This window comes from Augochlora pura, chromosome 7 (assembly GCF_028453695.1).
Source record: "Augochlora pura isolate Apur16 chromosome 7, APUR_v2.2.1, whole genome shotgun sequence".
In the NCBI taxonomy this organism is placed as follows: Eukaryota; Metazoa; Arthropoda; class Insecta; order Hymenoptera; family Halictidae; genus Augochlora; species Augochlora pura.
This window is the reverse complement of record NC_135778.1, coordinates 6,712,878-6,725,406: the sequence shown is the minus strand read 5'-3', so window position 1 is coordinate 6,725,406 and position 12,529 is coordinate 6,712,878. Positions and strand designations below refer to the sequence as shown.

At 40.4% G+C, this 12,529-nt stretch overlaps 1 protein-coding gene across 1 annotated transcript in view; it reads left to right on the top strand.

Moving 5' to 3' along the window:
* Nucleotides 1-11,308, top strand: part of Tei (irregular chiasm C-roughest protein teiresias) — a 421,356-nt gene extending 410,048 nt beyond the window's left edge. The window contains exons 9-10 of the mRNA XM_078187331.1: nucleotides 1,450-1,628; nucleotides 11,039-11,308. Coding sequence (XP_078043457.1) covers nucleotides 1,450-1,628; nucleotides 11,039-11,272 — 413 coding nt within the window. The 3' untranslated portion in view covers nucleotides 11,273-11,308. The remainder of the gene's footprint in view (nucleotides 1-1,449; nucleotides 1,629-11,038) is intronic.
* Nucleotides 11,309-12,529: the final 1,221 nt, after the last annotated feature.

Genomic DNA, 12,529 nt, shown 5'->3' with positions numbered 1-12,529 from the left:
ACATTAATACATCATTTTTTAAGTGCTACACTTGGCATGAAGAATTAAATAATCTTATAAGTTATAATTTAATAACCTATAAGTTTGGTTTACCATTTCAATTCTCAAACTTTTAATTAAAATGTCGTATGCAACGAAAATCAGTAGAATATTACTTTTCACAGCAGTTAACTTGAAATCTTTGTTTTCTCACCAATTGAATAATTCTTTAAAAATTTTGAAATTATAACCATGGAATTTGAATCCGGCAAACTCGAAAAGCTTTTCGAGAAGGACAATCGCGCGACGCGACTCGTCACCAGCGCTGCGCGCTAATCGATCCAGTAACGACAGGATACTTTGACGAGACTAGGCCGAGGCTGTCCCGGAAATCACGTTCGCCTTCAGGCTTTGATATCGAGAAGCCCGTGACTGCAATTTGCGCGGAGAGGGGGGGTACGCAGGACGATGTTACGTTACGTCTCGCCGCGCCGCCTCTATGCCGCTACCAGTCAGCCAGCAGGCAACACTGTCGAGCGATCGAGACTTGTTTCGATCATCGTGCATTCTCGCTCGTATTTGCCGAGGGACTGCGGAACATCTCCCCCTCCGCCGCTACCATGAAACGAGTAAATCAAAAGTGTCGCGCTCGCCGCAGCTCGACACGCGTAAAAAAGGTCCTGTCGATGTTTCCATAGGATCGTAGCCGACGCACCACGGAAAAAACTAGACCGTAAATACATTTGTCTTCTTTTTTTCCCAGAAAAAAAAAGTTGCGCAGTCTACAAATAAATATCCCTCTCTCTCACTCGGTCGTCCAACGTCCGCCGGTCATAGCTCAAAAAATGGTTAACAAATGGACGTGTAAACGCTCTATGGCTTATCTGTTCCGCGCCATCGTCAGATAATCTGCAATAAATAATTGGAGAGGTCTCTAAAGTCGAACGCAAAAACTGGCAATTGAATGGGAACCCCGAATAAGAATCTAGGTTACATTTTTGTTGAAATTTCGTTACTAGTTTAGTACGATTTTAAAGTCACTGTAGATCACCGTGACGTACGTCAGTATTCCAAATATTATTGAAAAAATTCGTTTCGTTCCTAAAATGCCTATAAATCTTACGAAAAGAGTCTGCGAAACGTCAGATTAATATACGAGTTTATTAGACACTCATTTATTCCGCTTAAGTAATTCGAGGCTCTGTTTCCACTGTAAGCTCGATAGCCACTCGGAAAACAGTTACCCTGTAATTTAACGAGAAATACGAGCGTCTCGTGTAGGTGCACGCTGATATATTTACGCAGTTAGAAGACGAAAGCTACCTGCGAGCCGGTAGAAGCCGAGCGGATTTGCGGGCAACGGAACACACAGGGACGATTCGGCGACCGACAAAGAAGGCTGGCTCTGCCCGGCCCGCGCGTTCTCGCTGGACGAGGGTTAACCAGGTTATTTCGGAATTTTTGTTCCAGGCGGACCCATAGTTCAACCGCCTAGTCAAACGGTGACTGCGAAGGAGGGCGAACCTTTGAGCATCGTTGTCGAGTTTTGCGCGGAACCCAGATACACCAAAGTGATGTGGATATCCGAGGAGAACGTGTACCTGCCTGGCGCGCCACCCAAAGACGGAATTCAAGCGCTCGCCGTCGAGGTGAGTCCAACGAAATGCTTTCAACGCCATTTTTACAACTGTTTACCAAATTTATTTCGACCCGCTGAAATCGTCTGGCACGATTTTCAACGAAACCGTTGAACAAACGCAACGCGGTTTGTCGGCCTTAGTCTCTGTCGCTGTAATTAACATTGGCAGCTTTGTTTCACTTAAGGGGATATTCTAGTGTAAATTGTATTTATACCTTGCCGTACTATTTTCTTCATAGTTACAACGATGCGCACCTTCTCTATTGTAATAGTTTCTTAGAGAAAAGGAAAAATATTTATTGCGTTTGTCAACGTTTACTTAAATGGTTAAATACTGACGACGAGAGGACAGAATTTCATTTTCCGGTTTAAGAGAACGAAATAACATTCGTACTTAACACGATATTAATAAAAATTTCTATGACGAGCCAGACTAACGTCAAAATATGGCGAGGGGTTAATTTCCTTTGAGATTTTCTGCGAGGAAATTATAAAATCTATTACAGTGGCCTTTACAAGGTTTATTTATACATGTTGCAATAACATTTAAAAATTCTTGGTTAAGAAGAAGCTAAAATTGTCGACACTGGATACTTTGAAATATAAATGAATTTCGAAAAGAATGATAATGAAGAAAATTTGTTTAGTATAATATTCACTAATATTGCAAATATATAGAATTAATTTTGTCTAATTTTTAGACAGTTATCCCTTTTTAAAATTGTAACTCTTGGTAGAAAGTTATAAAAATGTATGCGTACGAAATACATGAATTCGTAGAGTTATTTGTTTTTAGTACAGTATGCGAAGAACCTGATGTTTTTTACGTTGTAAATGATGATCTTAATCTCTTAATCGACACCTGGGTCTAAAATAGTTGATATAATGAAAAAATTCAATAAATATTATCAGATGACATTTTTATCTAAACATTAGATCTCCGTATCGCATACTGAATATTCGACAAAGTTATCTTCCATATAATTCTTTTAAGAAAGCTACCTAAAAATATAAAATTATGGCGTCTATCAGTTGTACAAGAAAGAAGCGTCTATTTTACTTATTTCTAACAAGAATGACCTCTTATTTTACCTATGTGATAAAACAGAACTAATTCCAATTGTCTAGACGTGCATGCTTCAATTTTCCGCTCTTCAACCACAATAAATGAGATGTTTCAATGGTCTCTTCAAATAGCGACTCCATTCTACCTCCCATATCAAACAGACGCTCTAATTCTACGGGTCTCGTAAAGCTGCAGCTTCATTCTACTTTCCAGGATAAATAGAAGAGAGATATGCCATTTATCCAAGTAGATGCTACTTACTTTACTCGATCATTTCGCTCATCTGTCTGACTAAATAACGCACTGTACCACTACTGGGGTTATGATTTACTATTTCATAAATACCAATGTGTCACATAGCATTATAACCTGTCTATTGTTGCCTCGCATATGCACTAAATAAGTATTACGTAATATGAATAATACTTCAGTTCCATAAAATGAAACATACATGACTTTATCATTGCTGTTAGACCTGCATATAATAATTCTCAATTCTCGTGGATTGAAAACTGCATAAATTGATTACGCCAACACAGACTACCGTAATTATTATTACCAGTCTTAAATAAAGATTCAACGTTAAATCATTAAAAATCAAACCTCGTTATCGTTATTACTCGAAAATATAGTTACTAAATTTTTGTGAAACGAAACACGAATGGATCTATACAATTCACGCGTGCGCTCGTACAATGCATCCGCGCTCGCATAGACTTTTGTCGGCACTGTGTTCCGAACAATTAAGGGTCGCCAATTGATCCGACACTCTGTGTAATTGCTTTCTTAATCGACGGGTAAGGAGCAGGAACTAGCAATCACTAGTCGCGGCGGGCGGACAACGTGCTCCAAACAATCCACGAAGAAACCAGACGAAACCAAAGCTTGGCTTTTGTCCCTTCATCGTCGAACGTCGGAAAGTTCTTTTGCGACGGTGCACTTCGCGGACAAACAATCTTCGTTGGAAAAGCTCCGCGTCACGGTGTTGTGCTTGCTTTCGTCGCGTCTCCCCGAACGACCTCATTGTTGGCCGTGTGCAAATACATCAAGACATCGTCGCTACCACCACCACCACCACCACCCTCCTCCTCCTCCATCTCCTCCCCCCCCCCCCCCCTCTCTACCCCACCACTCCTTCCAAGCCAGCGCTGCCAGTGGCGGTACTTTTGTTCTCCGGGGCGTCGATCCACGGAAATTTCATCGGAAAGTTTCTCCGTCGTCCGAGTGAAATTTCCGAGGCGTTTCGTCGAAAGCACGACTGATAGTAGTTAGTACGTGATTTATCCCGCTCGTTCTCTATATCCCTTGTTATCCGGGTGTGCCTGCAGTAGCGGGTAATTAATTCGTGGAATTGCAGCTCCTCGGCGAGAGAGAGAGTTAGGCGGGGAAACCCGGTGCGCCGCAGATCGGTGCACGTGTTGCGGTGAGCGCAGTTATTTCGACCCAGATTCTGTTTTGAATGCCATACTGTCAATACCCTCCTCCCTCCCCTCCCCCTCCCCCCGGGCTGCGCTAACCGTTCCGTGCAACTTCCGCTCGACAAAAATTAATAAGCTTGCCGGCGACGAAGCTTTCTTAATTATGACGGATCGGCGACTGGTAATTAGTCACGGTAGGGTAGCATTAAAAGCGAATCAGAAAACTCTCGCATTCGTCCTCCTTTAGTTTTCGATCGTGTCAAAACTTTCCTGATTCTGCTAACGATATCCGGACACGGCACCGGCGGCGAAACGAACCGATTTTTATTCCCACTTGTCCGACCGACCGTGGTAGACTTCCATTTTTCTGAACTGAACGCTGCCTTTATTTTCCTGCTCGAGCGAGTACCTCGTTTACCGGGTTTTACGGGTCGCGTTCAACCCTTTTGCATAATCGAACTTATACTCTTGCGAGACGAGTTTTTTTTCAACGCTTTAGCGATCGGAAATTTGGTCGTCAAAATTTAGCTCAATGTTACGTTTTCGTTTCTATTTCGATTTCATTGATTTTATTAATCGCGAAAGATATTTGATATTTAAGAAATTATATGATAGTATTGAAGCTAATGGTAATATATATTCTAACAAATTTTTTCTCAATAATAGATATTAAATGATTGGTTACCGATTAGTAAAGTGTTTAGGGTGTCTCAAGAGTAGAATTATATTGGAAGATTCGTAAATCGATATGGTTGATTAGATGGTGAAATATGTCCCCTAACCAAATCGACGTTTGCTTAAATCATTCGATAAATAATCGATTGGGAGCCCTCTCAGTCAACTTTTAATTCCTTACTCCCGTAAAGAATCATTCGAATAAATAGGTGAAATAATTTATATTTTATAAATAGGTGGAATAATTTATAATAAATAGATAGAATAATTTATAATAAATAGATGTAATAATTTATGACTGAATACCGAATAATCGTTATTTGAATAAAATATCCGACTAAAAAGAATGAATTCTTATACAATTGATAAACTGATAATTTTCTTAAATAAATATTTATTCGGAACAATTCGAATCATGCCTAACACCGAGCAAGAGAACTGATCTGATCGAGTCTCCTTTATCCACGATAACGCGAATATTGCTGGTTGGCGAGTATCGTCATGGAAATGGCACGCGCTCGAACAATGTAAGACATTCGCGACAGAGCCGAGAAAATACGTAATTTTCTCTATAAAAATTCGACGGGTCCAGGGAGGGGGAAAGGGGCAACCGGTTCTCCGATAGAAGGAATTAAGAACGTTTCCGCGCAAAACAAAGGAGATTAAAAGTTAATCAAAACAAACGCGTGCACAGGTGCATTAGCAAATCCTTTCAAAGCTACGCTGGATTCTTTCCTTACTGCACTGCTGTTCCTTCTTCTCCCGCTTCTCTCTCTCTCTCTCCCTCTCTCTCTTTCTCTCTCTCTCTTTCTCTGTTTCGTCGTTATTCCTGATTCTTCGACAGAAAAAAAGAGCAAGCAAAAGAGAAATCTGTTAATCCGCCTTTTGTGCGGGGCGTTTCCCCGACTGTGTTCTCTGAATCAAATAAAAAGTGGCGGTGAAGAGGAGAACAGTCGCATCAACGTCGTCGCGAAAAAATGAAATAAAATAGGCAAGCGCACGTATGAATCCGATTTCGCGTATTATGCAATCGCCTCGCGTATTCTCACTGTGCCCGTGATATATCCTATGACACGGGTGCGCTAATTTTTCTTTTTCGGCTACGCTGATTAAAACCTCGGCAAGTTAAATTTTAAATGAAAATAAGAAATAATTATTTGAAATAGTTCAGTTGAAACAATTATTCTCGATGCTGTCATTCGGAGAAAAATATTTTACACAAGATATATACCAGTTAAATTGACACTGTAAAATCTTGTAGAAATTTTGCGAACATTTTGTCTTCGCCATTTTAAAGCACAACGTATTTATAATATCAGCAGGCCTTTAATTTACAGTTTCTCTAAAAATCCACGAAATTTAACAATAAGTTGAAAGAACGTCATTTAAACAAAGTATCGTCTCCACTGCAACTTTTAAAGAACGTCTGCTCCCAACAATAACAACTTAAAATGTAGTCGGCGATTGTTTACGCGAGCTCGGTGTATTTTAAATGAAAAGTGCGTCGCCGGCGTTTGAATAATACAGTCTGGGTACAAATAATAAAACGTAAATAAAGTAAATCTCCTTGTCGTTTCACAGGAACTAAAGAATCATTTTAATTAATAAAGCACTTTCCGAGTGGTTTCTGAAAGCGGCAGGACTTATCTTTATAAGATTACATCGAAACAAACGTAGACAAAATCTTTTAAACTCCGTAGAGTCCTTGAGTCACTTCAGTCTCTCACTGCATTCTGTAACAACAAGAGGCCTCCGGAGATCTACTTAAAACGAACTAAATAAAGAAATAGCAGTCGTACGAAATACGCGTAACAGAAATTAAAATTCATTATAAATTTTATATATATATTAAAATTATGGAAAGAGATAGAGACAAAAGTATAATTCGACGAGATATTATAAAGAATAAATGTATAAAAAAATATTTTTATAAGCGGCTATGTAAAACAAAGCTTGAAAGTAAGAAGATGGAAAAGAGAAAAATGAAAAAAGTAATACCTCATTGCGGAGTTCTGTTTAGATTACAATTTATAAAGATCGCAAGCCGCAGCGATAGGTAGAAGTAAAACTGTGTTTGAACAAGATAGCGAAGGGTTTGATCCAGCAATTAAAGAATAGCTTAACGCGCAACAGGCGTTTCTCTGTTTCGACAAAGCGTATTTGTCGCGATTTCGCGCATCGTCCCGTCGATTAGAAATCACGTTGATCGCGTTGGATGTATAACTGCCGCATCGGGAAGGACAATCGCTGTCGCCGGAAAACACGAATTCGTCAACGACAAAGTCGAGGCCGCCCCAGCACGCCGTGCTCGATGCTCTTTCCAAGTTAAATTGCGTTTCTCAACGGCTGCCTGGTGCTGCTTCTTCGTTGACCCCGTTTCAACGGAGTCTCATTCCTGGGGGCCGTTGTCGTTACGACGATTCCTGCATTTTGTTGGAATTAAGGAGACCGTTGGTGTGCATCCTCAGAGGCGATTCACCGGGGCCGTTGAAACCGTCGGAGTCACGTGGGCACGGTGTTATTGCTACTCGAGCCGACGCGATGTTCCCGAAGTTTAACTGTCACGATATACTGACAGTGGCTGGCTGGGTTCGGTCGCTATGAAGGGTATATTCAGTTGAAATGAATACTTGAAGCTCTTTGAGCAGGAGACGCTAACAAAGGAACATACCGAAATGTCATCTGACGATTTTAATATTAAATTTTCCCTGGAAATATTTCCCACATTTTATTCGCCGTCGTTCGCGTTGAAGGGGTCGACAGAGCCTTCTGACTTTAGAGCGAAGAAAGCGGTCGCGTGATTAATTTTTGCTTGCGAGAAATAATGGAGCTATTTGTGTGTTATCATTGATTCATTCTGCTTCCCTCGTCTTTAAGAATGTCTAGGCTAAATACAAAATTGTGAAGGAAGAGTTTGGGGATATCTTTGTATTATGCGTAAATAATTAAAATGACTGCAAGAGAGTATTTTTGAAACTACAAGTGATTATTCGAGACTTACTTTTCTTACAATTAATGAAGACAATTTTTGACGTTGCATAAAAATCCGGGTCTACTTATGAGAGATCAGGTTCCTGACTTTCTCAGGTGTCTGACCAATGATTGATCTACGCTACTGACTGACTACACTATGATCCTTGCGGTTGAAAAATACTACTTCTCATTACAAAGAAACCCTATGATACTAGTTCTGCTGCTACAGAATGTCCCAAAATTTACTCGAAATCGAAAAATGAAAAATTCCTGAGGTCATTTGTAATAACTTTTTTCTTAACGCAAATGCAATCCATTATTGAAATCAACTTTTCTCTATCGCATAGAATAATTAGATATTAGGTATGTTTTTTATTTTCTTTATTGTTTGAACATGTTTCCAAACTCATATTATATTATTATATTACCTTACTTTATTCGAAAGAATCAACTATTACTGCACAAGCCACAACTGTATCATTATTACTATTTAAAGTATAGGTACTTTTTAATTCACTTTCTGGTAATCTATATATGAGCATTGAGAAGAAATGTTCATTTTCGTCTTCAGCTTACGAGGATCAATTAGAAACGTTTGCTCAAAGTTAGAAACCCAAATATCCGTTGAACTGTGTTACTGACTGGACAAGTACAGTTGTATTAAACTACACTAATTCTCCTAACAAGGATGAATCAGCACAACAGTGCCCGGAGTACGGGTGAACCTATATTACTTATAATGAATGGCATTACAATTATTTACGTCAATTTCCGACTACGACGTGTATTACATAACGAACGAGTAAAAGATACTGTTTACAGACTTGTGAGGATGGTATTCTGTGAAAACTTAATGCAATTAACCTTTTAGCTGCGAACGACGCGTGTATATGTCATAATATTCGTAAATTTCGCAAGCATCAATTGATAAAACGCGTAACAAAATTTTATCTTCTAAATATACTATATCAACGTAGCCAAGTTGTTAATATTCCAAGGCTTCAAATAATCTTCTTTAAAATTTCTTTTCACTTTCAAACATATTTGTATTCCTTTTTTAATTTAATCTTAACCTTTTAGGCACGGCTGGATTTTGCGCGAATGAAATTTTTCATAACTAAATTACCATTTTTGTTATTATATAACAATTTTCATATTCTTTTCTTAGTGTATTGGGCACTTTCACTTTAATCGTTTATTTTAAATAAAAGTAAATTGTTTCTTTCGACAATTTTCATGAGTTGAAAATAGTGTATTTATGTTATCAAATTTTACTTACGTCAACACATTTCTACATTTCAGCTACACAGCTTTACAATAAGTGCATAAAATCCGCGGTCTAGTTGCAACTTTAAGGCATCAAGTGGTTCAAAGATAAATATGACTGCCAATCATTTCTATTAAATCGAAACAATATTTGAATCCCCTGTCATCGAAATGTTGGGATGAAAGTAAACGAGGGCAATCGGGCCACTGGAATCATGTCACGGCATCGTGGAAATAATTAAAGACGAAACAGTCGCAATCAACGTAGCTCTGAAAGATGTAGCAGCGCGAGGGGTTAATCGTCGCAACGTATAGCCGACGCTCCAACGCACCGCAACAAACGTTTTCTCGCAGTCTTTTGAAAAATATTCTCATAATTGATTGTTTTTTATCGGGCATCATTTTGACCGTTTAAAAGACTTTTCGGTTCCCTGATAAGATCACGAGATTAAACAGTTTTAATTGCGGAACTGGGCGCTGAGTGCAGAAATACGGCGGAGGGACGAACTTTCGCGGTGGAAGAAGCAAGTAGTAAAAGTCCGGAAGGAAAAAGCGATGGAAATCAGTTGTGATACGGACAATTGAAGCGAGGACATAGGGTGACGCGGGAAGTTTTCAGTTTGCCCGCAAAAGTTTCACGCGGAAGTTGAAACGTAAGAACGAAAGCAGAATCGGAGTAGATAAGAAAGACGGTCGGGAATCGACGTTATCGAGTAGCGGGTTAATGATCATTATACGATAAAAACAGCCCTCCGGGAATTCAAGCAGCATCGAGATTGTGCTTCTCGGGCATTAAATTTCAACTCCAACGATGCTCGATCGAGTCCGAAAAACTTCGATGTAGCATTTCCAAAGTCTTCTTGCATTCGAATAGAACGTTCAAACCTTAAAGCAAACAATTCTTGCTGAAACAATAAAATCAATAGCGTGCACGCGATTCGTGAAAATTGTTCGAAACTAGGGCCTTAAAGAATTGAAAGCTTCTCTGTTATCGGCAAGGATTTTCAATAACTACGGGGTGACCTAAACAGTGTAACTAAAAATATCTTCTCCAATAGTGAAGTCACTCGTATCAAGAGGCAAATACGATGTAAAAAGTAGCTTTCGTTTCAAGGTCATTATTTCGGTGTCTCTTAAAGTAATATTTTTATTTAATTCGTGTTGCACTGCACATTATTGCATTCGCCTCTAAATCTAATGATGGAAAATAGCGACAGAAAATAATTTCAAATTTCGCTATCATGTTTGGAGTGAAGGGTCATTTTAAGGGACTGAGGAGAGTCCGTGGGCATTTAAAGAAATCGCTTGGCTACGATACGAAAAATCCCGAGTTTTCTCAAGACATTACACAAATTTAAGTTCAGCATACTTGGCATATGAATCGACTGCGTATTTTTATGCAAAACAAAACTATCCGGTTTCTCTTACATCAAACAGAATTTAGGAAAATATTAATACTATTTTCAAACGATGTTAATACAGTAAAAGCAATGCTGTAACATTTTTAAATTCTTTTGCCTGTCATGTTTTCTATTTTGTTCGATCATTTTCTACTATAATTGCATAAATTCTTTTGCCGCCCATGTTTTGTATTTTGTTTGACCATTTTCTACTATAATTGCATAAATTCTTTTGCCTCTCATGTCTTGTATTTTGTTTGACCATTTTCTACTATAATTGCATAAATTCTTTTGTCTCTCATGTTTTGTATTTTGTTTGACCATTTTCCACTATAATTGCATAAATTCTTCCGTCTCCTATATTTTGTACTTTGTTCGACCATTTTTACTATAAATGCAGAAAATGGGCAGTTCGCTTATGAATCACCTAGAAACTATAATAATAATGACCTCGAATCATCTGTTCATTTTTAATTCCATCCCCGCTGCATCAACGAACTCTTGACATCCCCATAGAAATCTTCGCGCGCGATAAATCGCCGAAAGTCCGCTGTTGGATAAAAAAATTCGAGGATCGTCGGTAAATTCTATGAGCGCTCACGTGTTTCTGTTTACCTTTCAGGACGGCGGCACGGAGTCCTGTTACCGTACGATGCTCAGCTTCGACACGATCCAATGGTCGCACGCCGGCGAATGGTTGCTGTTGGTACGCTCGTCGGAAGGAATCGCGGACGCTTCCGTTTTGTTGAACGTGACACGGGCCTCCGAGTACAGTCACGCTCACTTCCGGTCAGCGAGCCTCGCTTGCCTGTCGCTTTGTCTGGCGCTGGCCATCCTGCAGGAGCATCGCCGTTGAGCGGAGCCGAACCGGCCGTGTTCCGTCTCGAAACGACGAGAGAGAGAGAGAGATGCATCTTAGAAACGAATAAGAGAATCGAACGAAACCCGACTACCTTGCTAACGACGAGGAGGAGGGGGGAGGAGGGAGAGAGAGAGAGAGAGAGAATTTCCGTCAGTATTCCCGCGACTTCGATAATTGTAAATAATATATAAAGGTCGAGTTAGAGCAGGTGAACGAAAGAGTGGAAAGGGGCGTGGATGTGCGAACTGCGTACGCGGGCGAGGACACGTCGAGAATCGAATATTGTTCTCGTACAAGCGAACGGCGCGGAGTTTTACCGGGACTTCGTCGATTCGCAGACGCGAGAAACGCAAACGATGAACGCTTAAACGAAAGAGGCAGAGAGAGAGAGGAGGAGCCCTCTTGACAAAATCGAGACGATCGTTGCATATGACGACAAGGACGTCGATCCAGCCTCGTCGTTCCTTAATTGTGGATCTCGTCGCGAGACGTTTTCGATACTGTTAGGATTTTCTAGACGATAGATAAGACATGTATAGACGATTGGATCGGCGGCAGCGAAGCACGTTTGTTTCTTGTCTTTCGTTTCTTCCGCTTTCTGTTCCGATTTTTTGTTCGTTCGTTTTTATTTTTTTCGTTTTTTTTTTTACCTTTGTCGAAGCATTTGTTCCCGACACGGAAAATCGAAGAGAAGAGGCACGGAGAACGCGAACGGGGCGGGGAAAAAAAAAAGAAAGAAACGAAACGGGAACGCGTTATATTGCCCGAGCGCGTTCGCGAACGTTGAATAGCCGGACGTCATTCTGCGGGCCTTAAACGGGGAAACGTCGCTGCCATTATTCAAGTAAGATGCATCGATGCGTACGGAAAGTTTGTAAACTAAAGTTCGCGGGCCCCTTCGACACCCAGCTATTTCCGAGGCTCTCGACCCGACCGCGCCGGGAATTACCGAGGTTCCTCGCGTCACGCGCGGCCAGGGCGCGTGTAAATATTTGTATTATAGTTTATTTGTAAGGAAACGACAAAGAGGGGAAAAATACACGCGCGCGCGCGCGCGCTCGCGTACACGTGCACGGTAGACCGCAGGCAAAAAAGCAAAACACCGAAGAAAAAGGGAATGATTCGTCGAGCCGGTATGCACCGAACAGCAGACCAATTTTTCTGGCGGAACGTCGGCTGGGCTGATATTCCAAGGCTATTTCCCTCGAACGTGAATTTATTTTTAGAGCGATTATGACTCGACGCGACGAT